The 27,053-nt window shown below is 52.5% G+C and overlaps 1 protein-coding gene across 6 annotated transcripts; it reads left to right on the top strand.

Moving 5' to 3' along the window:
- The first annotated feature begins 260 nt into the window (after nt 1–260).
- Nucleotides 261–19,435, top strand: TMEM121 (transmembrane protein 121). 6 transcript variants are annotated; one of them, XM_090146116.1, is made up of 2 exons: nt 261–277; nt 16,970–19,435. In XM_090146116.1, exon 2 carries the CDS (start codon nt 17,481–17,483, stop codon nt 18,417–18,419), a length of 939 nt encoding a protein of 312 aa, XP_090002242.1. In that variant the 5' UTR covers nt 261–277; nt 16,970–17,480; the 3' UTR covers nt 18,420–19,435. The 6 variants fall into 6 exon arrangements, with proteins under 6 accessions (XP_090002242.1, XP_031451614.1, XP_031451612.1 ...); XM_031595754.2 differs by lacking the exon at nt 261–277 and adding an exon at nt 1,040–1,175; XM_031595752.2 differs by lacking the exon at nt 261–277 and adding an exon at nt 5,719–5,894.
- The last annotated feature ends 7,618 nt before the right edge of the window (nt 19,436–27,053 follow it).

The raw sequence follows: 27,053 nt of genomic DNA on the forward strand, positions 1-27,053 counted from the left end.
ACCTGCAGGGCTGTCCTTTGTGGCAGTGCTGGCATCCAGCACCAGCCCTTCCCAGCCCTGCACAGACCCCGGGCGGTGCCAGCTCAGTCCTTCTGGCAGGAACCAAAGGCACTGTGCCGAAGATTTGTTATTTCATAAAGCAACTGCAAACACAGCTGAGAATGTTGTCTTCACACTCGGAGACCAAAACACTCCCTGGGAATTCCACAAAGCAAGCAAGCTGTCTCGCAAAGTGATCAGAAGTTCGGGAAAAGGAGAGGTGCAACGCCAAATGTCCGTGGGTATCACTGCTGGGGTGGGGGCATCTCTGCTGCTCAGCGCATTGCTGTGCTTGGGCTGAACATTGCTATGGTGCTAAGGATGAACAGTGGGGACTGCTGGGGGATGCAGCCACCCCGCTGGGGACACGGCTGCCCCGCCGTGCCCAAGTGCCTTCCGTGGAACGAAGAAGCAGAGCGCTGGGCAGTCTAAGGGGCTCAGCGTGGTGCCAGTGAGCGACAGCGGTTGCATAGATTGTTCCTGGCATCACCCCATCGCCCAACCAGGACGTGGTGTCCTCGTTGGGGTCAGAGCTCCTTGGCAGTGCCAGGCTGGGGGGCAGAGCGGAGCAGGAGGGAGTCAGGCTGGAGAAGCGGCAGGGAAGCAGGGCACTTGCTGCCTGCACTCCCCGTGGGGGTGGAGCAGGAGCTCTGCCGTGAGGGGCACCGAATGCCCCCTCCCCATTTTCTGCCGCAGCAGCTGAGTCACCCCTGGGGCGCAGAGCCCCGCGGGTTGGCCGCAGCGGTCCCCGCGGCGGAGACGGGAGCAGCCCGAGCCCGCAGCGACAGCGGCGAGGGGGGGGTCCTGCGGGATGAGCTCGTTCTCGGGGAGAGGGGACGGGAGGAGGAAGGGCATCTGCCTATCGCAGGGGGGCGGTGGGACCGGCCCCCCACCCACCAGCCGCGCCGCTCCGCCCCGCCTCCCGCCCCCTGCGCGCCTCCCGCGGACGGCGGAGCGCGGTGCGGGGCCGGCGGAGGGGCGGCGAGCGGCGGCGGGGCGGCCCGCAGCCCCCGGGCGGCGGCGGGGCTGAGCGGCGGGCGGCCGGCGGGGCTCCGCGGCCCCCTGGAGGAGTGGGGGCAGCCGCCCGCCCGCCCTGAGCCGCAGCCGGATTTGCGCGGACCGCAGGCTGCCCGCAGGTAAGGCACCGCAACGGGTAGCTCCGCGGTTCGGCGCGGCTCCGGGCATCCCCGCCGACATCGGGTGCTGCGACGATGGGTCTTCCCCCGTTGTCCCCCGCAGCCCTCCCCTCGCCTCCAGGCGTGGGCTTGGATGAAGCAGGCTGAGTACCAGGAACAGGGAGAAGCCTCCGGTGCTTCTGGAGCAAACTTAGGTCCGTGGAGCTGCCTTCAGCCCAGGGCGCTGCGAGAGCGCGGTGCCCCCGAGGGCATGCTCGGGGCTGCTCGGGGCGTTTCGCCCCACGGAGCGAATGCTTTCCGATAGGCCCCGGCCGGGGGATGTGCCATGCTCCATCCCTGCCCTCTCCGGAGAATTCGGGCTCCTTCCAGCTCTTTTAGCGGTTGGGACAGGGAAGGATGCTGTCTTGGATGGGAAGGATGCTCTGGGTCCCTCTGTTGGGAATCCTTTCCTCTATGGCCGCAGAAAGTGAGGATGGGCACAGCCTTGGGTTCAGTGCTTCCCTGAGGGGCTGTTTGTTGCTGCCTTCCTCTGCCCAAGCCCACCCCCAGGAGCAGGTGCCTGGGCTGTGCATCTCTTCTTCTCCCGGGTACATTCACTCAAGCACTGCTGGATCCCTGTGTGCAGCCCCCCCTGATCCCTCCTTGGCAGCAGGCTGTCACCCTCCATCGAGCAGCCGGGCTGTGCAGCTGAGCCGTGACTTTGTGTGGGCACAGAACGTGGGTCCACAGATCTTCTGGAGCCGTGTGGGGGTTGTGCTGAGCCTGGCACATCACTTGGGGATCCCATTGACTGCTGCTTGTCTGAAGGAGATTGGGATCCAGCGTCCTCGTTCTGGATGTGCCACTGCCACACTTGTCATAGGGCAGATGGCACCAGGGCTTGTGTGTCCCGCAGTGGGTATGCCTCTTTAGCTGTGTGCAGTGTTGTATGGGCAGAGAGGAGCCAGAACCCCTTCAGATCATGGGAGAAGAGGGAGGAACATATTCAAGAGGAGCTAAAATTTCTATGTTCTCCATAGCGTCCACAGCCAGACAGTGCAAAATCCTGGCAGCACCTTTGGCGTTGTATGAGGAGGACCCTGAGGTATCCTTGGGAGCTGTTGGATGCTTCTGAGCCCACCGTCATCCCCACTGCCAGTGCCAGCCCCTCTGTGTCTGTCTGAGCCCCTGTGCTGCACAGCTCAGCACTGTGTGTGTGGTGGTGGGAGGATGCTGTGCCCTCCTCCCCACAACCACCCCTGCAGGTGGCATGTTCTCTGTCCTCTGGGTACCCAGTGGGTGTGGAGGGTGCCTGGTGTTATCCGCAGGAATGCAAGATGCTCATTGCTGCGTGCAAAAACCTCCCCCAGAAATTCTCTTCTGGCTGTTGCTGATGGAGAATGGAATAAGCGGGAATTGAGGGCTCTCTACAGGTTTTGCTGCAACCAATAGTAGAATGGACTGAACGTATTTCCGTGCTTTCCAATGCAAAGTGTTTGCTGTCGGAATGAAGGCTGTCTGCTTGAGCCAGGTTTTGCAGAAAATCACTTCTGGCTGAGACAGCAGCAGGGCTAGGAGCCCAAGCCCCATCCCGCTTACCTCTGTAGCTCTGAAGGCTGCATGTATATAACAGTCTGTGCCCTCCTGTGGCTGTGGCACTTTCTGTTGATGGAGAAGCACAGAGGGGACCCAGGAAGACGCAGCTTTGGCAGAGATGAGGTGTCCCCAGGAGAGCAACGTGCAGCCCGCACCCACCTGGGGGAGCACTGCTGCATCATTTCCCACGCAGACCCAGGGAGCGAATGTTTTCCTCTCGCTGTTTCTCTGCCTTAACAAGCTGACTGATTGCTGCCGACGTTTCGCTGCGTGCCACGCAAAGCGCAGCCCCTGTGCCTGTGGGCCACGGCGTCGCTGCTTTGCTCTTTGCCAACCCCCCGCAAAGCTGCACAGGAGCTGTGGATGGAACACGGCACGGCCGTGGGCTCGCTGAGCTCTGTGTTGGGAGTGGGGATTTCTGCAGAACTCCCGGGAGGAGCAGCTGGCAGCCGGGTAGCTCTGTGGCAGAAGTGTGTGTGTGTGTGTATGTGAATTCCAGTCTAAACGGGAAAGGGAAAACATCCAGAGTTACGGAACTAATGCAAATGGAGTTGGCTTTCATCTCTCCCTGCAGCATCCCGGCGGAAGGCATTTGCATTTCCCACAGTTGGTTTTCCCTACCTGTCTCCTGGAGCTGCAGGGCGCAGCCGAGCCGTCCCACAGCACTGGGGCACTCCTGACAGGTGCACTCCAGCACTTGGAGTGGGATGCCCGTATCCAGGGCATGCGGAGGGCAGCATCGCCCCAGCCAGGTGTGCTCGTCCCCTTGGACCCCTCCTAGCATTGGAGGCATGGAGTGGGGCTCGGTGTGCTCCAACAGCAGCTGTTGGCAGTGCTGAAGGACTACAGCCCTGCAGGACTCACCCAGTGTTTATCACACAACTCAAGCATCAAAGGCGGCTCTTAGAGGCTCACATCTTCATATCAAATAACTCTGAAAATTCCCATCCAACTTAATTAAAACATCCACTGGGCTCGTTAACAGCACAAACCAAAGGCTGTCTTTCCTCAGGCACCAGCCATTTTTAAGGAGTGGAGAATGCAGAGTGGGTGCATGCTTCTTTGTTAAAGAATCACCTCTGTTAGAGCCTCCCCCATACTGAGTCTGATTAATCTCAGGCTTTCCAAAAGGAAATAAATATGTTTTCTTCCTTTTTATTTTTCCTCCTGGCAAGGGCCCACAGAAGAAAGATGAAAAAGTGAGAAGTGCTTTGTATGGAAAGTTAGATGAGAGGGTGGGGGAGTGTCAAACCCAGGCCTATAATAGGAAACAAGTGCTGGTGAAAGCACCTTTCATCTCAAAGCACGCTGAGTGCTGTGCAGCGCATGAATACACACAGGAACTGCAAAACAATCGACAACAAGCTGCATCAGGGGATGGAATCACCACCCCTCCTGGCAGCTGGGCCACCATGAGCACATCCACGTACCGGGGCTGCAGCCCTACAAGTCTTAGAGTTGTAGAGTTGCAGAATGGTTGGGTTGGAAGGGTCTGAGCTCCAACCCCTGCTGTGGGCTGGCAGCCCCCCACCACATCTGAGTGCCCAGGGCCCTTCCAGCACCTCCAGGGATGGGGCACACCCAGCTCTCTGGTACCGAGTGCCCCATGTGCTCAGCGCACGGATGCGAAATGCAGGAACGGGGGGGTAGCAGGGCTCTTCCAATGGGTGGTTATAGCATTTGCTCACCGTGTGTCTAGACAAAGCTATAAAGGAGGGAGAGGGCTATTACCTAGGAATAAAACTGCTGAAACCAGCCCCAGAGAGCTTGTCGCTGCATTTCCAGGGAACTGGGAGATTCCTGGTGATGGATGTGACAATGCTGAGGGCTGTAAGCTCACCACAGCTGGGCACTGAGTCAGGGGACGTGCTCGCAATGTCCCCACTGCTTGTGGCACAGACTGAGCATTAACTGTGGTCTCTCGGCAGCCCTTGGCTGTTCCTGGGGCTGTCACTTGCTTACAGATCAGGGTTCAGTTCAACGACTCCAAAGCTGCAGCGGCACAATACAGCAGCACGGGGGCCACCGAGGTGCCATTTGTCATCGCAGTGCATAGTGCTGGAAGGGTTGTGCTGGCCCTGCTCCCACCTGCAGGCAGGGCTGGGGTCAGGGCAGCCTGTGCCACTGTGCTGGGGGATATTGAGAGCCAGACACTGTGCTTCTGGTCTCCGTGCTGTGCTCGAGCTGCAGGACTTCCACGCCTGGCAAATGGTGCGGGGAGAAACGAGGCTGCAGGGATCTCATTTCTTAGGATGCAAATTCTCTCTGATCTTTGCTTCCACCACATGCAGCACAGTGGGGTCTTGGTCTGTGCCTAAGGCTCTGCAGCACCGTCATGATAGCAGAAAAAGGCATAAAGAAGAGGTGGGGCTCCTTGGCAAAACACCTCAAAGGAAGCTAATGATGTGCTGCTGGCCACAGCAGGAGCGCACCAAGGCTCATCCCATGCTGGTGATGAGGTTCTGCCCAGCCAGCACAGGGATGGAGCGTAGTCACAGGGCTCCACAGGGTGCTGGGCTGATGGCTGAAGTCAAGTGCAGGCCACCAATCTCTGTATAAATGCAAGTACAGTGTGGCTTGCATGACTTGATGGCACGTGAGGAGCTTGCTAGTGATCCCATCGTTGGTTTGCTATTGCAAATCAGGGAGAATAACTGCACGGTTAGAGATAAAACCAGCATTCGTCCACTCTGAGACACAGAAGAAAAATTATGAGGCATGCAGGTGGTGCTTGACAGACAGGCCAAAAGGAGAAAAAAAAAAGAAAAAGGAGCATGGAAAGGCAGTTAGCTGCCCTACTTGATTTTAAGGGCATGCCTGTTAGCACTTCCAAATGCACTAATGAATGAGTCACAGCTGTTTTAAATAGCTGATTACCTGATTGCTATCAGTTGGTGCAGGGCTTGATGCTCACTCTTAGCTTGCTTTCCTGTGGTGATTTCCTTGAATTCTTTCTGTGCATGGAACAGACCCCTCTGATGTCTGGGGCTGCCCTATACCAGCAGTGCAGGCAGGGCTTTTCACGCATAGCATAGGAATGTGCCTGGGTAATGTGGGCCTCTGAAGCACTGAGGGTATGCTAAAAGCTGCTCTCATCTGACTCCATAAAGAACGCTACTGGGAATACAGCAATGCCTCCAGTATGTGAGTAAATATTGGCCTTGAATGAAATTGCTGATAATGGGAGATAAGTTATCAACAGCTGCTTAACCTAATATTGCTTCCATGGAAGATAGCACCGAGCTTTTCGGAGAGGTTAATAAGAAGATGCAGAATCCATCACTGTATGAGATGTCCCTGGCAGAGTGCAGTGCTTGTTCTCCCCCGGGGCTCTGTTGGAGCCTGGGGAGCAGGTTAAGGTGAGATGTATTTGAGGGTCAGGCCTGGCTCTGGGCACTGGGGTGGGTCGAGGTGGCTCCAAAGGCATTGTGCTGACTCTGAAGGTGGCCCCAGTGATCTCTTGGCTCCCGCAGGAGCTGGGCTGCCTGCCCACATTCCTGCCTGCCTGCAGTCCTGGCCGCCAGTCCCAGCTCCGTCCCACGGCCCCGCTGCCACTCGGTGAGTTGGCTGCAGATACTGGGGCGGCAGCTGCAGTCCTATCGATCCCTTTGGGGATGATGAGCCCAAATGAAGGCCCTCAGGAAATAAGTATAGAATATAAAAATCTGTCTGCAAACAGGAGATGAGACTGAGGCACTTTGTAAAGGGCTTTGGTAGTGGCTCTCACAGCCCATTGCAGACCGTGCCTTGAATTTGTGGGGAGAGAGCAGTGTTGCACTGAGCCCACCTTCATGCACAGTGCTGGTGCAGAAAACCAGGCAGGAGGCTCCTAGAGCCTGTGGCAATTAGCAGGCAGCTCAGCCTGCGGCCTGCCCTGCTCTGGGCTGATGTCCTGCTTTCCTGCAGGTTAATTTCTGCAGCAGCAGCAGGTTTGTGTGAGCTTTTCTACACCCCCCTCCAGCCCTTGCCCTTCATTAGCATTGTGAGCTTCAAGTGTAGACTGATAGCAACTTTATTATTAAAGATTGTGAGTTCTTGCATTTTTAAAGTGTGGACAGCTGGGTACACTCTCTGGACCTGTGTACATTAAAAGCACCCCTGCTGAACTGCTGGTGGTGTGGGAGCCCCCTCTTACACCGAGGCTAGGTGAATCCTCCATCCAAGCAGCTGATCCCTGCTGTGGGCCGCAGCACTTTGATTCTCCTTCAGAGCTGGATTTAGGCTCCTGCTGCCTCTCCCTCTGTGAGCAAGATCTCATCTGCCTGCTGTTTCCCCCTTTGTGCACTGTGAGGCTGCATGCCTGCTCTTGGGCTTACCAGCCTGCTGCCACCATACCCATTTGTGCTAACAAAGATTTTTATTGCTACTCTAGAGCCTTTTCCTGGGCAGCTTCCATGCAATTCATTTACTTGCAGGCTCTCTGGCTCCTGGTTTGTTTTAAAGCTTTGTTTTAAAGCTTTGTTTTAATCCCTTTGCAAAATATCCAGCTCCCAGATGGGTCTTGCTGGAATTCTTCTGTGTGGGGCACCCATGAGACGTGCTGCGCAGGGTGGTGAGCCCCCATCCCCTGTGCAAGGGGCTGTGCTGGTGACACCCAAAGCCCCACGCAGGCTGTGCCTCAAAGTCATGGGGAGAGAGCAGCGTTACTCTGAGCTCATCTTCCTGCTCAGAGCTGGTGCAGGATCTGTAGTTGCAGAAGAGCTATGCGAAGCAATGAGGCAGCCGCTTCCTTTGGTACAGGCAAAATAAAGCTATTCAGGGAAAAGAAATAGCAAAGGGAAATGCAGCAGCCATCAAAGTAGAAAATGATGAAAGAAAGGGAAGAGCTGTCACTATTACTCTGGGCTTACAACCCTGAGGTCAAACAGGCATTGAGCTCTGGTGGCATAGGTGACGCTATGGGGACTCATTGATGTTCATTACCCTTCTAGACCAGGTTCAGATATCAGCTCAACATCAAACTGGAGCTGATCAAAACTACCTCAGTTTGAAAAATTGTGGGAAACTGAGGTTTTCAAGTGAATGAATGTGATTTTATGTGGCACCTGCCTTCCTCAGTACTGTTAGATCATTCAAGATCAAAGATCAGAAAGGAGGTACTGGGCCTGCAAGCCAGACCGTACAGCCAGAAGCTGGAGAGCAAGAATTGTTTGCTTATGAGGAAGGGGGTTGCATTGTTCCTTATGCCCTTAGAATTGCAGAATGGCTGAGGCTGGAAGGGACCTTAAAGCTCACCCAACCCATGCTAGTTGCCACCCACTAGATTAGGGCTCCATCCAACCTGACCTTGGGCATCTCTGGGGATGGAGTTTCTTTCCTCTGGGGTGTGCACTGCCTTGCTGGGAGTTACACTGGGATGGTGGAAGCACTGGGTGATAGTGGGGTGCTACTGGAAATCAGGTGAAATGTCAGATGAAAGCTTTTGAATTGGCCAAGTGCAATCTGCCACCAGTGGCTTGTAGTGGTCTACTGCATCATGTCACTGTGCTTAATGCAAAGTGTCTGTGAGCCGTCGCTGGGTGGAATTCTCTGTCAACCAGCTGTCAGGCTTAATTGACTTGTCCTGTAAAATGTCTTGCATATAAGTAAATGGAAAAGAGTAGAGCCCATAAAAGGGCCAGCGTGTGGCACATCCGTGATATTTATAGGCTTCTCTGTGGTGCTCATCACCATGGCAGCTGTGAAGGTCGATGCAGAAAGCTGTGGAGAAATGCCACGCGTGGTTCAGTGAAAACATGTGGGGTGATGTGGGGACAGGGACTGGCAGAGCCCCGTGATATCTTTCCTCCTCTGGAGCCATCTGTTTCTCTCCCATCTTCTATTGGAGCTGAACTCTCTCTGAGGGTTGGAGACACTCAGTGAGAGCTGCTCCTGGCTCTTACAACTCCATTCAAGAGCTCTTCGTGCACAGCAAATACATCGAGTCTCTCCTGCTCTGGGACTCACATGCTTATTAAGCTTTCTGCAGCGGAAAAAAGGTTGTGAGGCAATTCAGCTTGCTAGCTAGGTCATGAATCTGTGTATATGTTATGAATGGCAACCGTATTCATGTGCCCTGGGCTGTGCCCAATCATATCAGGCAGTAATACAAGTCAGGATGAAAATAAATCTTAATACCAACCACCCTACATGAAACGAGTGCTTATTTTACATAAAACCTAATTTTAGGATGTCAGGACTGTAGCCGATCCACTTTGTGCCTCCCTGGCTTAGCATAACTGCGTATGTATTTATATTTATATATATATACAAAACTAGATATTTGTATACATGCTCTTTTTATGATATTTTTTTTTTTGTCTCACTTGCCCTCTCAGCCAGCGCTCTGCATGCCAGCAATCCTTCTCTTCCTTGCATGGGTACCGTCATGCCCTGCAATATTAACGCATTAATATTAATAATACCATTATAATTGAGGTTATTTCCTTGGGCAGCAGCAGCTGGTGGATGCCAAAGAGTGGTCCTAAGATGGGCTGCCAGCAGAGCTGAGATCAGCACCGGGGTGCTGGGCAGGCACTGACCCACCTCGGTAGGGAGCAGAGCCTTGGGATGCAGGGGTTCTGGCAATGCACACGTGCTCTTGTACCCACTGTGAGTGCTTGGGGAGAACCAGAGCTTTCTATGGAATGCCCCGAGGGATTCAGGATGTGCTCAGGTTTACTCAAGCGCTCTGGGAAAAGTAGCATAGAGCTAGTTGCTTCACTGAGGATTTTGGCTGGCACTGGAAGCTGGTGGGAAGCGTCTCGCACTCGTGGCTGCAGAACAAGGTTTTAACCATGAGCCAAGCTCATCTTCGAGGCTTAGAAGCCAGCAAGCAAAGCTTTGTTTTGGATTGCTGTTCAAAATATTGCCAACATGGTGAAGCCACTTGTGAACAATCTGTTTTGGCCCCAAGCGCTTAGGTGAGCCACAAGCAGGTTCTGTTCGAGTTCTCTTGTCATTTGTCTTCGGTGCAAAACATCAGAGTCTACTGTGGTTGCCTCTGTGCTCATAGAGACCTGAAAATAACAAGAGAGCCTGCAGTGATGAATCTGAATGTCTTACGAACACTACAGCTATCAGCAAGGTTTTCCATCTTACGTTTTAAAATTATTGAGGTCCGACTGTATGCTAGGGTGATCATTTTATGAGGGGTTTTCATAACTTTTGGATGCAACAGGCAATGGCTCATTACCTATTTTTACACTTAATTGCTTTTATAATCCAGAATTATTCCCCGTTAACGATAATAAAGCGCTGCCATGAGGAGGCCAAGCACCGTGTCCTCACTGCCTTGTGCTGCTGCACTGCAGCTCCTGCGAGTGCTCCCTGCTCACTTCTCTGTTCCTTGCAGATGTTGGCTTGTGGTGCTTCCTTCACCTTCCCACGAATGCCATCTTTGGTGGCCTCCTGCAGCTCTCAATTGAGGGAACTTGCATAGTTCATTCATTATTTATTAACTCTCTGTAGATGTGTTAAGACACATTGCTGGACTTGTGATGCTGATGAGCTCATCAGCAGTGATTGATGGCTGTAAGCAATCTGTGACCTATTGGGCCCACAGCAATTGATTAATTACTCATTAAAGCATCCAGAAACAGTTTACCAACCTTTTATAAACTATTTATAAGTGAACTGTGACTGCTTTATCCGTCACTATCTGTGAATTTACAGTGGAGGGGGATTGGGAAGAGGCTGGATCTGTCCTGGTTGATGGTGGAGAATTTCCCTTATTTTGCAATTTAGCTAAGCAGGGCTGGTGAGCATCCAGCTCAGGTTTTTAATACACTCTTGGGCTAAACATTGAGCAAAGGATGAGCAGGCTTGCTTGTTGCTGTGCTTCTAGTGGGATAAGATTAAATTACCCATCCCATTTTCCCTCTTTGTGTATGCAGGGGGTGTGGAGCCAGAGGCAGCAGCTGCCAGCATAATGCGGTGGGCTGCTGGGTGCTCCTGGGCTGCGTGCCGGTCCCTGCTCAATGGGATCTCAGCATCCAGCATCACTTCTAGCAGTCCATCTACTATCTCACCTGCTGCTGATGCTGTCTAACAGGAGCCAGGATGCACGGTGAATTCTGTGGGATGGTGTGGGGCAGATGTGCGTATGGTTCTTGTAAGAGGCTCTGTCCCTCCTTCCTCTTTCTCTGCCTCCTTCTGAGAATGCTCCGTGCAGGGCTGCAGCCTAAGCCACGTATGCGTGGGATGGATGAGCCTGTGCTCCTTGGGAAAGGGGATCAAAGCACTGTGGACAGGCTGGTGGTGGCAGGTCCATGCAGCTGCATCTGGTCCCTCATGGTGCACTGTTTGATTTACACAAGGGGGATTTTTTTTTTTTTTTTTTTTTTTGTAAACCAAACTGTCTGGCAAGCTGTGCAGTGGAAAAGGACCTGGGGATGCTTGCTGACATCCGACTGAATGTGAGCCAGCAGTGTGCCCGGGTGACTGACCAAGAAGGCCAGTGGCATCCTGGCTTGTATCAGAAGCAGTGCAGCCTGCAGGACTTGGTTGTCCCTCCGTACTCAGCTCTGGTGAGCCTGAACCTTGGGTGCTGTGTTCAGTGTTGGAATATTTGCTACAATTGAGGCCCTGGGGCATGTCCAGAGAAGAGCAACGAGTCTGTGCCACAGCCTGGAGCACTGCTTTTGGGGGGAGCAGACTGCAGCATGGGCTGCATGCACCCGGTGTGCTGCTTGTCATTTTTATTCTTCTTGAGAAGCCTGAGCACTGTGCTGTTTTGAAGTCAATCTAAGGTTTAGCAGCAGAGGGGTGGAAGGAGGAGAAGGGTAAAACGGCCCCGGGAGAAAGGACAGCTTTTTCAGGCTGAACAAAGCATTTCAGATTGGCTCTGAGCCATTCTTCACAGTTCTTTATTTTGCTCAAAAACCCCACTGCAGATAATTGTATGGTGGGCAAAGAGAAATAATTTGTATTGGATTTCCAGCCAAACTGCTGGACTGAAACGAACTTATCTCTTGGAGGTGAGGGATGATGCTGCTCTGCCCTGGGGGCGCCCCACATCCCACCCCCATCCTGGATTCCAACTCCTGCAGCTCCAGCGCTTGGAGCTGTGGTGTTTGGCAGCTGCAGGGCAGGGCTGGCAGTGATTTGTGTGATGAGTGAATGGCAGTGCCTTCAGGGGGTTGTGGTCAGCAGCAAGAGCTTCCCACACACACTATGATATAAAATGCAAAAAAGATGCTCGAAAGAGATGACTTCAGAAGTTGGCAACTTGAGTTGGGTTTCCCTTTTTAAAAACAGTTCCCAAATTGGCCATGTTGGATCTGTCTCCATCCCTCATCCTCTGAGCATCCCCTATGCCTCCCATATCACAGTGGGGTGTTAGTAGTTCCCCATCCCTAAATAGCATCTTTCAGCAGCCTGTTAAGCTTCGAAACAGATCAGCGTTGCCTTACAGCTGTGCGCACAACAATTCTGCACAGAAATAGCGTTGTCTTTCCAAGGGGACGCATCCCATTGGGCCCCTGGGGGTGATCCCAGGGGCTGGGAACACTGTGCTGGGATCGCAGGGCGCACAGCACCGAGGGAAGGGGTTTTGCATCCTCAGAGATGCACGAATACCCAGAGCTGTTTCTGAGGCTGGAAGCCAGGTTTGGAATGTTAATGACAGAGCCTTTCATTTGGGGAGCAACCGCTGTCAATGACCCATTTTTCTTCGTATAATGATCATCATTACTAGGAGGAAAATGAGCACTGAGGACGGGGACAAACGCGGGCACCGAGGAGAAGGGATGGCAAAGCGCTACGCAGAGAAATAAACCTTTTGTCCTCGGGAGCGCTGGAAAGATGTCTTTAAACATGCATGTAAATTTGTAACAAATCAGGCACCGCGGCCTGAGACGGAGAGCAGGAGCGAGCAGCCGTAAATATTTCATCTCCTTGGCAGTGAGCTCCCACACAGCAAATTGCCGTATCCCCCAGGGTGCGGGCACTGCTTGCAGCACGGCGGGCAGCCCCTTCCACTGCTTGTCCTCATAGAGCTTTCCCTTGACAACAATGCATTTTCAGTTTTTTTTTCTTTAAAGGCTATATGTATTTTTCTTTTTTCTTTTTTCTTTCTTTTTTTTTTTTTTTTTTTTTTTTGCATGGGGGAAGAATTTTATTACCAAAGAAAACCTGAAAAGCCAATGGCTTATGGAAATGAACAGCTGAATCCAAACATCTCTGCCAGAGGGAGCTTTGGGAACATGAATCCCACTGTGTTGAGCGTGACCCGGCATGGCGATCCCAAAGTGTGCTTGGAGAGCTGGGCCTGGTGATGGCTGCCGTGCAATCTTGGAAATCCTTTGCCTTTAGGACAGGAGTCAGAGCCCAGCTTATCGAACCTGGTCCTCAGATGGAGTACAGAGCTCCTCGCTCTGCCCAGAGCTCAGGCTGGGAGCCGTCAGCTGCTTCTGACCACACTGTTCAAGCATCTCAATAATTCCATTAGGCGTGACCCAGGGAAAACCTGTAAGTGTGCAATGGATGGGGAGGGTGAGTGCTGATCCCAAGTAATTGGTCTCTCCTGGAGCTGCCTACAGAGCCCTGTGGCCAGGCTCATATGCCAAGGATGCAGCCGGTCAGCTCTGAGTGATAGAAGTCTGCTTTCTGGGCGCTGCGATTGAATTAGACACCAGCAAGACGGATGTTATTGGATTTATTAGATGGTGAGTAGGAGGAAGGCTGAAAACAGAGGAAGAGAAATGTCTTCTTGCTGACCTTGGGGCTGGTGTTATGTTTCTTGCAGTGCATCGAGGTGGGTGCAGTGTTTATCTCCCAGGCGGTGTTGGAGCTGTGGGTACCAATGTTGCCTCATGGAGTATTCTGTGTCACTGCCCACCCTATGAGTGACTCAGCTTTGGTCTGGGACTGCCACATTCATCAGTGTCTGCAGGAAGACGTGTCATGGGAGCTGTGTTGCTGAGCCTGGTGGCGAGGAGCTGCTGCCATCGGTAATTAACACTGGGCTCCTATTGCCAAAATGAATTCACGGAGTGCACAGCGAGGCACAGTTCTCTTGATTCTGCAAGTCATCTGGCATGGTGGAGGTTCAGGTTGGATTTTAGAAAAAGCTCTTTTCAGAAAGAGTCATTGGGCACTGATGCAGGCTGCCCAGGGTGGTGATGGGGTCACCATCCCCTGGGGGTGTTCAAGAATAGCAGAGATGTGGCACTGAGGGATGTGCTTTAATGGCAAGGTGGGAGTGGGCTGGTGGGTGGACTTGGTGTTCTTGGAGGTTCTTTGAATCTTCATGACTCTGTGATTCTCCTGTTCTGCAGCCGCCTTGTGTTAATTGGGAGCATAACCATTGCTCTCAATTAGAGGGCAGGCTGTTGGCAGCAGACTGCCTGTCCAATGCTCTGCATCTCACTCCCTGCAGCTCTGTGCAGAGGGATGGGGGGGGAGGATGCACAGCTGTGTGCCTCCAACCAGCACTGCCCAGGCAGAAGGAAAAGCAGCTCTATAAAAGCTCCTCACTGGTATCTTGGTTTTCTTTCCCCTAATATCAATAATATGAGGTTATCTGAGGACCTGGCAGTGACTTGTGTGCAAAAGAGCAGCCCTGAACTACTGAACTCAGCTGCAAGCTGTGTGCTCTTGGTGCCCCTGCTCTGCCTTGGGCTGGCACTCAGATCTGTGCCTGCTGGTAGTGCTGAGCAGACCGAAGCTCTGGATGGATGGAGCACAGTGGCCAACTGGGTTCGGGCTGTTTCACCAGGGAATTACCAGCTGAGCGTGGAGCTGTGTGCAGCTCCCGTCCACAGCACCCAGGTGTGGGTGGAAGGGTCCCATTGCTCTGATCATCACACAATCTGTGTGTGGTGCTTTGCCTCTCCAGCCCAGGGCAGGGTGTTCCCATGGTAGCAGCACCATGCTGTGGGTACTGGGGGGATTTGGGCGCTTGGAGGTCTGGGGTTTGGTGCTAATCAGAATGAGATCTTACAAGTGCACCTGCCTTGGAATCACTGAGCAGTTCTGCTACTGGAGCCACATGTTTTATTGGGAAATTGTTTTGATAGCGTTGAAGCAGAGCATTATAATTTTTACATTTTTATTCCAGTCCAAATGACTCATTTACTTTCTCTGAACACTGTATTTAAGCATCTGAAATGTCTGTGAGGGCTTTTTCCCCTGTGTCTGTCTAACCTCACCCAGCTGGGTGCTGTGAGCAGGCACAGCCCTGGAGGGGCACAAGCACCAGGATCAGGGGTGCAGCATGGATTTGCCCACTGCTGTGGGCAGGGGCTGATTCCTCTGCCAGCCTCACTGCTCTGCTTCTTCTGGGAACAGTCTGCAGCTCTCTTCCCATTTTGCTGTGCCCACACGGCAGATTACATGTAATCATTAGCAAGAGGGCTATTTCCTCCTTCAGATACAATTAGTGGGCAGGGCCCGGAAAAATTCTTCTTCAATCTCATTTCCTGCACAGGATGCTCTTGAGATGCCCGGGAGGATGCAGATCCCTGGGGCTGCTGGCTGCACGACGACCCTGGGTTGTGAGCATCCCATGGCAGTGCCAGAGGGGGACCCCTGGATGCGCCCATGGGGATGCGGTGGCACTTCAAGGGGTGAGCTCTGGGCAGGGAGAGGAGGAGCTGCAGGCAGGAGGGAGGCGGTAGCAGCTCTGCAGGGCACCTCCAGATTTACATCAGGAAAGCTGGAATAAATCAATGCAATTAAAGTGCAAATGAAGCTTTAAGCAATGCAGCATCCTAACTACCTGGGAAGCGCAATGGGTACGCTTTTGCCTCGCTCGCTCCTCTTTTTATTTATAGACAGGATTCAAATCACTTCAATAATTTAAGCTAATTTTCAAGGTAGAGCTGGGTTCAGGAGGTGCCTTCAGGCATCAGTGAGGATGTGTGTGGCAGCAGCCCAACCCTGGGGGGGCTCTGTGCTGGGACCTCCCAAGGTGACAGGGACTGCGTGGTACCTCCCCACTTTTATTTACAGGAATTCACTGGGAGGAAAGTATTGGGAATACATGTCTAAACAAATATTTGCCTCCAATGTGCTCTTGTGGCTGTCTGACAAACTCATTTTCTTGTTTATCCAGGACGTTTCTCAAGTGGCTTCGGAATGTCATTTAAAAATTATGAAGTGGGACTTCCCAACTAATGACTGTTTAAAATGATTGTTTAAAAACCACCTGTTTGTTGTAATAGTCCTCCGAGGGGACTTGTACTTCCCCCTCCCGGTAGGACAGTCATGCATCACTCAGTGTGGAGACCTCCCTGTTTTCATACAGGCAAGGCTGGATGGAGGTGGGGAGAACAGTGGCTCTTGTGCACAGCTCTTGCAGCACCTGTGCTGGTGTGAGAACCACTGCGCTCCACTAACCACAATCCTTGGAAGGAATAAACTCTGAAAGGGGAGAGAAAAAAAACACCATTCCCTTTTGAAAGACCTAATTTATCTGGAATTATCCATCCTTGGCTGTAAATCCCCTGTAAAACTTGGCAGAAGTCTCAAAGCAGTTGCAGCAGTGACTATATATATTTTTTTTAACCTGAAAGCCAAAGGAGGAACAAACAGAATGAACAAGCGGTGCCTGCGAGTTTGCCTGCTGGTGAATGCAGGGCTGTTTGGGGTGCAGTGCCTGCCATGCTGGGAAGCTCTGTGTTGCACACACATCTTTCCCATTGGGCTCCTTGCCTTGGTCCTGAGCAGTTCCTACCTGAGACATGAGTTTTGCACACCAGTTGTCCCAACTGGGAGAGGATCCACAAACATATGCAGCTTCTTCATGCACAGAAGGGCAAGGTTTTGGTGTCTTGAGGTTTCTTAGGCTTCTTCACTACCTGAAAGGAGGTTGTAGCAAGGTGGGGGTTGGTCTCCAAGATAATGGTGATAGGATGAGAAGTAATGGTTGCAAGCTGTGTCAAGGGAGGTTCAGGTTGGATGTTAGGAAAAATTTCTTCTCTGAAAAAGTGGTGATAGAGTGGAATGGGCTGCCCAGGGAGGTGTTGGAGTCAGTAGTAACCAGTAACCATGGAGATGTGGCGCTGAGGGACATAGTTAGTGGGCATGGTTGGACTAGGTGATCTTGTAGGTCTTTTCCAACCCTTATTATATTATGAAAAAGCCACTTAGTGTTAAGGTATGCATGGGCTGTGGTGTTGGATGTATGCCCTTGGTAGGGTGTGTGGGTGGGAGCCTGGCTCCAATTGAGGGGCTGGGGGGCTTTTGTCCCATGGCACAGAGGGTCCCTAATGCCCATTCTCTGCCATCTTTTCCAGAGAGACGGGATGGAGCGAGACACGCACAGCCACAGGCAGCAGGAGCTCATGGTGTTTGACTTGGGCATGGCACAGCCCTGCCAGGATCGGTGTGGAGGTGGCTCCCTGTGAGTGCACAGGGACGCCCTCAGTCCAGGACTGCCTCCTCTTTCTTCTCTACCAGCCCGCTTCTCCCTGCCGCCTCAGTTCCTGCAACACTTCCAAGGATCTGCGAGAGGCTTTGGGGCCAGGAGTGTATTGCCACATGGGGCTGGAGAGTTTGGAGACAACGGGAATGCAGAGCAGGGACGCTATGTGAGCCCTGGCTGCTGGCAGAGGAAGGTGCCTGGGGCTGCTTGGCTGGCCAGGGGCTCAGGACAGAGCCCTGAAGAGCGGGGCTGCCAGCTGACCTGCTGCTTCTCCGCAGCCTGCTCCTCAAGTGGGGACACGGCATCCTGTGGTGCCCACGCTGATGTCTGCCCGCACCTTGCTGGCAGGCCTGCTCCCCTAGTGCCGGCGTGAGGCTCTCACCATGGTGCTGCCACCACCCGACAAGCGCCACGTCTGCCTGACCACCATCGTCATCATGACCAGCATGGCCTTCATGGACGCCTACCTGGTGGAGCAGAACCAGGGTCCACGCAAGATTGGGGTCTGCATCATCGTGCTGGTGGGGGACATCTGCTTCCTCATCGTGCTGCGCTACGTTGCGGTGTGGGTGGGCGCGGAGGTGAAGACAGCCAAGCGGGGCTACGCCATGATCCTGTGGTTCCTGTACATCTTTGTGCTGGAGATCAAACTGTATTTCATCTTTCAGAACTACAAAGCGGACAAGAAGAACCTGGAGACAGTGGCCAGGAAGGCCCTGACGCTGCTGCTCTCCATCTGCGTGCCGGGGCTCTACCTGGTGCTGGTGGCCTTGGACAGTATGGAGTACATACGGACCTTTCGGAAGAAAGAGGACTTGCGGGGACGCCTCTTCTGGGTGGCCCTCGACTTGCTGGACATCTTGGACATCCAGGCCAACCTGTGGGAGCCGCACAGGACCGGCCTGCCCATCTGGGCGGAGGGGCTCATGTTCTTCTACTGCTACATCCTGCTCCTGATCCTGCCTTGCGTGTCCCTCAGTGAGATCAGCATGCAAGGGGAGCACATCGCCCCGCAGAAGATGATGCTCTACCCTGTCCTCAGCCTGGTCACCATTAATATTGTCACCATTTTCATCCGGGCCATCAATATGGTCCTGTTCCAGGACAGCAGGGTCTCCACCATCTTTATTGGCAAGAACATCATCGCCATTGCCACCAAGGCGTGCACCTTCCTGGAGTACAAGAGGCAGGTGAAAGAGTTCCCCCAGAATGCCATCGCCCTGGAGCTCCAGCAGAACTCCCTGTCCCACAACCAGACCATCCACAGCACGCAGGGCATCCCTCATGAGCCATCACCCACCAGCGAGATCCTGGACACATGATGGGTGGTGGCTCAGGGCCTTGGTTCCGATACTCCGTGCTGAGTGGAGGAGAGGTGCTGCTGCTCTCTGGCTGCTTAGGTTGAGCGTGAGGGACAAATGCCAGCAGTGAGGGCTCTTCTAGGCACAAAACACCAACCACGTTGTAATTGAGCTATGGAGTGTCCCCTAGACGTCTTCATCTCAGGTATAACCCTAGGAGTCCTCCAGTCAAACCAAATGAACTTGAGAAGGACCTGAACAAGCTAATCTTCTCTCTCCCTCCTGCCAGCCTCTCCCCTCCCAATCGAGGGCTGTTGAGGTTGCAATGTCCCTTTTTACTCCTGGAGCACCTCACCTTGACCCCAAGTCTGGAATGAAGATTTTGTTACCGGAGACCTTTTTATGATGTGGGGACAGGGCCATGGGTGTATGGGCTGGGGGGGAGGGTGGGGTGTCTGAACCAGTCAATCCTGTGACCATAGATGTCTCATATCCCAATGATCCCATTTACCGTTTGCTGTTTATAGCATCTCCCCGGGCAGGTGGCAGCGAAGACAGCCCCATCCCAGCTCTGCCGGGAGCAATACGTGCCAAGTTGGAGCCAACCTCATGCTGGTGTTTTACGGATTTCATTCACTTGAAACGACTCAGCACAATATTTCTATTTTTGGAAGGGTCTCTCTGTTTCGCTCCTGCCCTTGGGCCCCTCCCATGCCAGTGCATGTGGGCACCGAGCAGGATGGCAACGATGCGTTTCACTCTGGCATCAAGCATTTGTAAAGAGGGCTGCTTTCCACAGCTACTATATTTTTAAAATAAAATATTTCAAATTTAAAAAAAAAAAAAAAAAGAAGAAGAAGAAGAAAGAAAGAAATGCTTGGGAAGGCAGTGGAAAACTGGGAGTGTCCCCAGACTGTGTGTTGGACCACAGGGACGTCCCCAGGTCTCCAGTGCCTAAGAGGTGATGAGGGGCTCAGTCCCTGGGTATGGGGTGGGAAACGAGGGCCAGAGGGACAATAAAAGCCCATTGAGAATGATGGCTTCTTGTGGTCTCTTTTCTGCCACATGGGGAAGGGCAGCTTGTATGTGGCCCAAATCTCTTGTGTCATTCTGTCCTGGTCCCCAAAAGCCAATGATCACTTGCCCAGCTGAAGCAGTGTCCCAAGGGCTTGGGCAGCTCTTGGATCCTTTGGCTTGGGATGGGAAGAAAAGGGGATACAAGCAGTTAAACTGCATTGCAAATGCAGAGAACTGGATATTTTTGCTTTTTTTAAACCACACATTTCATTTGGAGGAGACTGGAATAAAACGCCTGCTGCTGTTTACATTTTCCTTCCACATTTTCTCCTGGCTGTGCTCCTTGAATTTGACCTAAATCCACAACTCATTTTAGCCTCCATCTTCTCAATCTATCATGATCTGTCCAAAGCATTTCTCACAGCCCCAGTTCAGCTTTCCACATTTAGGATCAGCTGGTTGTGTTGCTGTCGAGCTCTCCTCAGGCACCCCATTGCCTGGGGGGCACTTTGTGGTGGGGGCTTCTCTGCTGGGAATAAACCCATGGAGAAATAAAGCAGAGTCATTTCCAACAGCCCTGAGTTTGCAGTAGATTGACTGGCTGGAAAAGTTTCTGCCTCCTCTCCCCCTAGGAGGAAGAGTGCAGGTGATTCAGAAGGCATTAGCAAAAAAATTAATTAAATTGCTAAATTATTCTGGAATATACCTATGGAATTATATATTACATCTCTACTGGTGCCATTAAAATACGTGCGATCAGCATCTGTACAATTAACTCCCAAGTATCTAATAACATTCTGTCACTCGGGTAATTGATTTATGAGCCTTTATTTGCAGCTTTTCCACCAGTCTGAGCAGAGGGAACCTGCAGGTGCTCATGGGCAGTGCCTTGGGGAAGGCTGGGAAGCAGTGTGTGAGAGCAGGTGGCACCAAGCAGAGGTGGGGAAGGAGGATAGCTTCCCACCCCAAAGCACAGCTCTGAGTGCCTTGGGGCTTCACTCGTGCCTGGTTTCAGGTCTGGCATCCTTGAAGGATAACATCCATTTAGGTTACTGATTCACGCGTGCTCATTTAATTCCACCTTAATAAATGTTTTATGTGGTTTTGACATGTTCAGCGTCTCAAATGTATTGATCACAGCAGCCCAAGGAAACATTATGACCATAACGTTGCAGGAGGCATTAAAAAGGCCCTGGCAAGCTGTACTAGTTGCCCTCTTCTGCAGTTCCTTGAAGACAAAGAACAGTCAGGGACGAGTTGGGATCGTAGCGTGTCCAGGTGAGCATCCCTGGTGCTACAGCATCTAATGTGCTGCTCTTCCCAGCAGATGTGCCCCATCCTGAAGGCATTCGAGGCCAGGCTGGGGGAGCCCTGGGCAGCCCATATGTGGGGCAGCCAGCCCACAGCAGAGGGTTGGAGCTCGCTGATCTTAAGGTTCCCTCCAAATGAAGCCATTCTATGAAATTTGCCCCCGTGTTGGTGTGGGGCTGTGGGCATGTTCTGGGCACGGACGCCATGTCCAGCAGAGCCTTGCCAGCAGAACCAGGCTCTGTGTGCCTCCCTGCACTGCTGCCAGGCAGCACTTAGTATTCAGGCATGGTTCTCAGATGTTTCACTTCACAGCTGGTGAATGTACTCGGGGAACTCAATAAACCTCTGTGTAAGGAATTATCTCTCATTAATCTCCCCAGCAAGGCTGGCACTGCATAACACTCTGCCTGCATATAGGGCACAGTGGAACGGGCAATAGGCAGTGAGTTATACTGGGAGAGCCCCGGGCTCTAAATAAAGGATAAATCCCCATAAAGCTTTCCATCCTCCTCCTGGGAAGAGGACAGCCCTGGGAGGAGCAGTGCATGGTCCTGCAGCCACACTGCCCAGCTGAGCACGGGGCTAGGACACGGCAGTGGTGCCTCACACACAGGGACATCCCAAAGTGAAGGAGGTGATGGATGGGCTGGCCCTGCTGCTGTGCCATTAGCAAGGACATGAGCATCGTGCATGAGCAGTGAAGCACCCTGCTAATGTGAGTGCAGTCCCGGTGTGATTGATCACAGGGGGATGGGAGCCAGAGGTGGGAGGGAGAACAGGCAGGGAGCTTCTGCTTGGGAAGGGCTGTGTGCACTCATGGGGCATTTTGCTGCAGTGTGGGTTGGGGAAGAAAGCAGAGACATGGCCATGGAGGGAATATCAGCCACAGTGCCAACCCGGGAGGCAAATAGAAAAATAAAACCATGGCGAAGTAAAGCTCTTCTGCAGTCATAACCAGCACACTGAGCTAGAAAGATGATTCAGCCCACATTTTAAGAGTCTTCTTTTATGGATGCCTAATGTCCCATGACCAGTGTCCAGTGAGGAGCAATTAAGCATTTGCTTAGAAAAAATGTGTCTCTTCAAGCAATAACTGGGCTCTACCCCTGTAGCATCAGTATTTGGGTTTGAAGTGGGAAGATAACAGTGGGCTCTGCTCCCTCACATGGCTGTGATCTGCATGCTGGGGCTGTTGATGAACTGCAGCGATGGAAAGGGAAGCCAATGAATTTCCATAGCCAGAGCTGAACTCAGAGCACTGTGCTCCTTGGGGCAGCTCCGTCCCATGGCTGTGGCACAGCACTGCCTGCTGCTCGGGAAGGATAAAATTATACAGCTCTGAAGTTTAAATATTACGAGCTCACCAATCAAAGAGATAAACGGAATGGTGACCACTTAGAGCCCTGCCAGCTGAAACATAATATTTGATGAGGCTGCTGAATAATACTCCTGTCTCTTTCAGAGGCAGGGAGCCCATTGCGCCTACAGGACGGGGCAGCAAGGAGCAGCAGATCTCAGGCACAGAGCAGCCAATGAGACAAACATTTTCTGCCAGGAGCACAGTGCAGGGGTAGCTGGTGTCTGTGTCACCTCTGCTTGGCTCTGATGGGATAAGCCAGCAGGATGGCTGGCTGTGCCCTGCAAGAGCCTCTCTGCCCCCTGCACCTCCTCCCAGGGTCTCTGCCCGATGGAGCACGCTTCTACCTCACATTCCCTTTTACGACGCCCACAAATCAAAGCCAAATGTATGGCAAAAATAATGAAGTTCTACAGTAATTACCTTAAAGGCAGCTAGCTGAAAGCCTTGACTTGCTTGAAGCATTACTGTAGCTGGATTTGGGCCATTTAATGCAAAAAGCTCAGGGAAAGCCAAACGCAGCAGTGAACCACAGGAAAGCACTGGGATTTGGGGTGAGCCCTGCTGGATGCTTGCAAAGCACGTTCCCACCAGCACGGCACCCAGGGACCGGGATGCTCCTGGCAGGGCACTCAGAGCACAGCACGCAGCTCGGTGCTTAATCTGCTGCAGTGCCAAGTGGGACCAGCACAGCCTCGCTCTGTAATTGTCAGCGCCGATGGAACTTTGCAATATGTCCTTTATCTGCCTCCTGAAGGACTTGTGCTATTTTGGTGAGCATCGCGGGAAGGGAAAGCTCTGTACAGTGTTAGCTCTGAGAAGTGAAAGCAATCTCACTGACACACAATGTGGGGTTTGATTGATAGGGCCGATACCCATAAAACCACGCTGATTGACACTAATTACCCTGCCAGCCTTTGATTGCCTCTGATCATGTCCTACATTGCGCTGATTAAAAAATTAGTCCCGTGTAAAAAAACTCAGAGCAGCGGGGGCTGATTGGAGGAGATCTCAATGGGGACTTGGGATTTTGTGCTCAATCCTTTGCTTGCAGAGCATGGGCAGGAGGAGGTGGCCCCCAGCCCCACGGCTGGCACGGGGCTCTCCTGCACCAGGTTGGCACAGAGGTGCATTGTGGTGGGGCAGAAGCTATGGCGTGGCCATGTCCAGAGGCACTGCTTCCTGTGCTGGGGACAGAGGGGGTTTGTTCTGGGAACAGAACCAGCATGGCACACGCTGCCTGATTCAGCCCCATTGGATGGCTCTCAGGGGAAAGCAAATCCTTGGAGCCCCACAAAGCATGGGGAATGTTGGGATTTGCCACTTTTCCCTTCTTTCCTGTGGGGACATATGAAGCGGCGCTGCGAAATTCGCAGTTCCCATGGCAGCCAGCGGCAGCTCCCAGCCCAACTGAGGCTGCTGTGTGATCGCACACTATTAGTTTGATAATATCATTTAGAGTTGACTTAGAACCGCATCCCAGCTAATTAAAATGGAGCTGCTCGTGAAAAGCGCAAGAGCAGAACAAGGTGCAGAGCATCGTCGCCCCGAGCCCCGCGCCTCTGCAGCTGTCTCGTTGGTGAATGGCTTTGTATTTCCCCTTTCACATTGGAGCTAATTCCATCCGTCACCAGACCAACGTGACTGTGCCCCCAGCACTGAGAGCGTGGCAGGGAGGGAAGCCCGGCTCACAGCAGTGCCATCTGCAGCACGTTCCTCCCTTCATTACGCTTTGCTCTCCTGAGCGTTGCAGGGGCACTGGGAGCTCTGCTATGGGGAAACACAGAGCGCAGCCCGCCCTGATGGGCTGGCAGAGGTGCTGATGCTGCAGAGCTCACAGCCTGTGTGCCCAGCTGCTCTGCCCCGAGGTGCCCTGGGTGGAAGCACTGCTCCTTTGGCAGGCGGTAATTGCAAGGGTGAGGGAGGTGATGGAAAGCGTTTGGGGGTTTGTGGCACAGCAGTGAGGGAAATGCAGGCAGACAGCCCTGGCATGGCACAGGCTCACAGAGCTGCTGTGCAGCCCATGTCTTGTGGAGGGAGCTGCTGGGGATGCAAAGCAGCGTGAATCCCAGTCTGCTCACCTAAATGGGAACTCAGTGCCATCAAATTGGTGCTGGTGTGTTCCCATGTACTTACAGGCTTGATTGATAAAAGTAAATGTGTTGGCATAATACACTCACACATAGGCGCCTGCATCAGTGTCACCCATCAGTCTGATTAATACACACACAGCACAGATGTGTGCAGTGCATAGACTGAAAATGAGCTCACAGAGAGATCTCAGAGTACTTGGAAATAGGATGGCATCGCTGACAGATGTAATTCTGGTGGCACCCCACCAGCACCAGAATCTGTCCCGGCCCCATTGCAGCTCTGCTCTGCTTTCCCATGGGGAAGGCTTCAGATGAGCAAAGCACAGCAATAAGCGTTGGCCTGGATCCAGAGCTGATCCTTCAGGGATGCAGGGCTGGGTACCACAGGCACCAAAACACCCATCCCTCCTGTCCAAGGGAGTGCCAGGGCTCCATACAGCCTTTGCAGCACAAATCAAAGCAGCTGCATCAAAGGAGACCGTAAAACAGGAAAGAGCTGCCTTCAAAGGCAGCCGGCGCCAGGCCAGGGAGGATTTATCTTTTATCGTTTTCTCCTGAAAGAGAGAGAATCCTGCCAACCACACTTGGCTCTCCAGCCTGCTGCAGGAAGAGATGGGGGCAGCTCGGGTGTGCAACATGGCCTAGGTGGGAGGGAGGGGATGTGGGATGGAGGGGATGTGGGATGGAGGGGTTGTGGGATGGAGGGATGTGGGATGGAGGGGATGTGGGATGGAGGGGTTGTGGGATGGAGGGATGTGGGATGGAAGGGATATGGGATGGAGGGGATGTGGGATGGAAGGATGCAGGAGAATGAAGGATGGTGCTGGTAGAGGAGAGGTATTCTTTGGCACCAGCAGTGGCTGTAAGACATAAGTTGCCCAAGCCTTAGAGAGCCTGGGAAGAGAGGCTGAATCATAGAATCACCAAGACTGGAAAAGATCTCTAAGCCTGTCTAGTCCAATTGCCCAACTAGCAAAAATAATTCCACACTAAACCATGTCCCTTAGTACCACTTCTCCATGCTTCTTTAACACCTACAGGCACAGTGACTCATGGGCAGCCTGTTCCAGTGCCTGACCACTCTTATAGAGAAGAAATACTTCCTAATATCCAACTTGAAGACATCCAGGGTAGGACTTGAGAGTCTCCCAAGCTGACCCATGCAACATCCTGAACAAATGGGATGAACGGCATGGAACACATCTGCAGTGGGACTTCAAATGTTTCAGGCTGGTTTGCTGTTTCAGTACTTATGGCCCTTTTATTTGTGAATGCTGAAGAATATCAGCTTATCCTTGCAGGATGTTTGTGGAAAGGAAATGCATCTTGTCTCTCTAAGAGCACAAAATAGGGGAAGTATTTCCATGCCATTTGCAAAAGCTGCTTTTACTATCTGCATAATAAATGTACAGGCCTCCAGCTTGCAGATAATTTGCAGAGGACAAGGTACTCTTGGTGAGGGTAAGAACCCATCTAAAATAAGCCTCTTTTGCCAGAAAAGCATTTAATTTGGATTTGGGTCAAGGTTTCAGACTCATGCTAAGTGCCTTTTCAATCACACTCCGTGTGCACATTGCCATCCTTCTGATGTGCAGAATGAAGAGGCAATGGGCACTGCATCTCAAGGGTTCAAAAGGAATCTTTGTTTTCATCCCAAAGCAATTTCCCAATTATTTTTTCAGCCGAAATACATGTGTTATAGCTGGATCACTTGGAACTCCAGGCCATTCTTACAAGCCATATTCTTGCTCCCCTCATGCCCACCATGCAGACCCTGCCTGTGCATGCATGGGCCCACAGCTGGAAGCACAGCTGCAGCCGATAACGGCAGAGCATTTAGCAGGGAGGCAGCCCAAGCTGGCAGTGTTGTTTCTCCAGCATTAATTATGGATGCTGCTCCAGGCATCCCCTGTCTGAACCCCGTGCTGCAGAGCATCGCTGTGCTGTGAGCTGCAATACAGCGTCATCCTGTTCCTAGAAAAGCCTGATCTCTATGGAAGTAGGAAGCAGGAGGAGGAGGACAGGGACATCCTGCCCTTGTCTTGTTGGTCCCCAGGCTCAGAGCGCTGGCAGTGGCACCCTGTGTGCCAAATCAGACCTTTCTTTTATGTTTTAATGTGTGTTAAGCTCTCAGCAGATAGGATCTCTCCGGCTTCAATATTTCCACGTAGCTTAATTCCTGGTGTTTGAGGGAGGCTGGTGTTCTCCCGGCGTTGCCATAGTTACTGATGCATGCATTCCTCATTTCACACGCTAATGACTGTCCCAGCCCCTTGATTGTGGAATAAACTCTGTAACCCTGAGAGTAGAATAGAACGAAACATTAAGGCAAAGGAGGAGAGAATGGGATGGGAGCAGCGGGCAGCCCAGTGCCGAGTGCCACTTTGTGTAAGCAGCCGGGCTAGCATCACTTCTGCTCAGCCCTGCTCTCTGATCCCTATCTCTGTGACAATAAGCTCTTTCACCATCCTTACAGCAGCAGTGGTTTAGGGAGCTCAGCCCGTTTAGCTTATTATAGAGCCGGCTGAGGAGAAACCTGATCGCAGACTTTAAGTACCTGTGCGGGGAGGTGATGATGTGCGCTATTTAAGAGCTCTTTGCAGTGGCCGATAAAGACATCACAACGTCCAGCACTGACAATTCAGCAAATTTCCTGGAAATGCAGTGAGCACTTTGTGTGTAAGTGCTGTTGGCTATCCAGGAGGTGCTGAGACGTGTGAGGAGCTCTCAGGGCTGCAGCACACACACGTTTACTGTGTACAGCAAGAAATGCTCAGGGAGGTGATGGGGTCACTGTCCTTGGAGGTGTTTGAGAGCTGTGCAGGTGTGGCACTGAGGGACATGGCCAGTTGGCATGGTGGGTGCGGGCTGGGGTTG

Source organism: Phasianus colchicus, chromosome 9, assembly GCF_987193195.1.
Source record: "Phasianus colchicus chromosome 9, bPhaCol1.hap1.1, whole genome shotgun sequence".
NCBI classification, from domain to species: Eukaryota; Metazoa; Chordata; class Aves; order Galliformes; family Phasianidae; genus Phasianus; species Phasianus colchicus.

Excerpts from the sequence above, each read along its gene's own strand:
- TMEM121 (XM_090146116.1), top strand. The coding sequence starts at position 17,481 with ATGGTGCTGCCACCACCCGACAAGCGCCACGTCTGCCTGACCACCATC.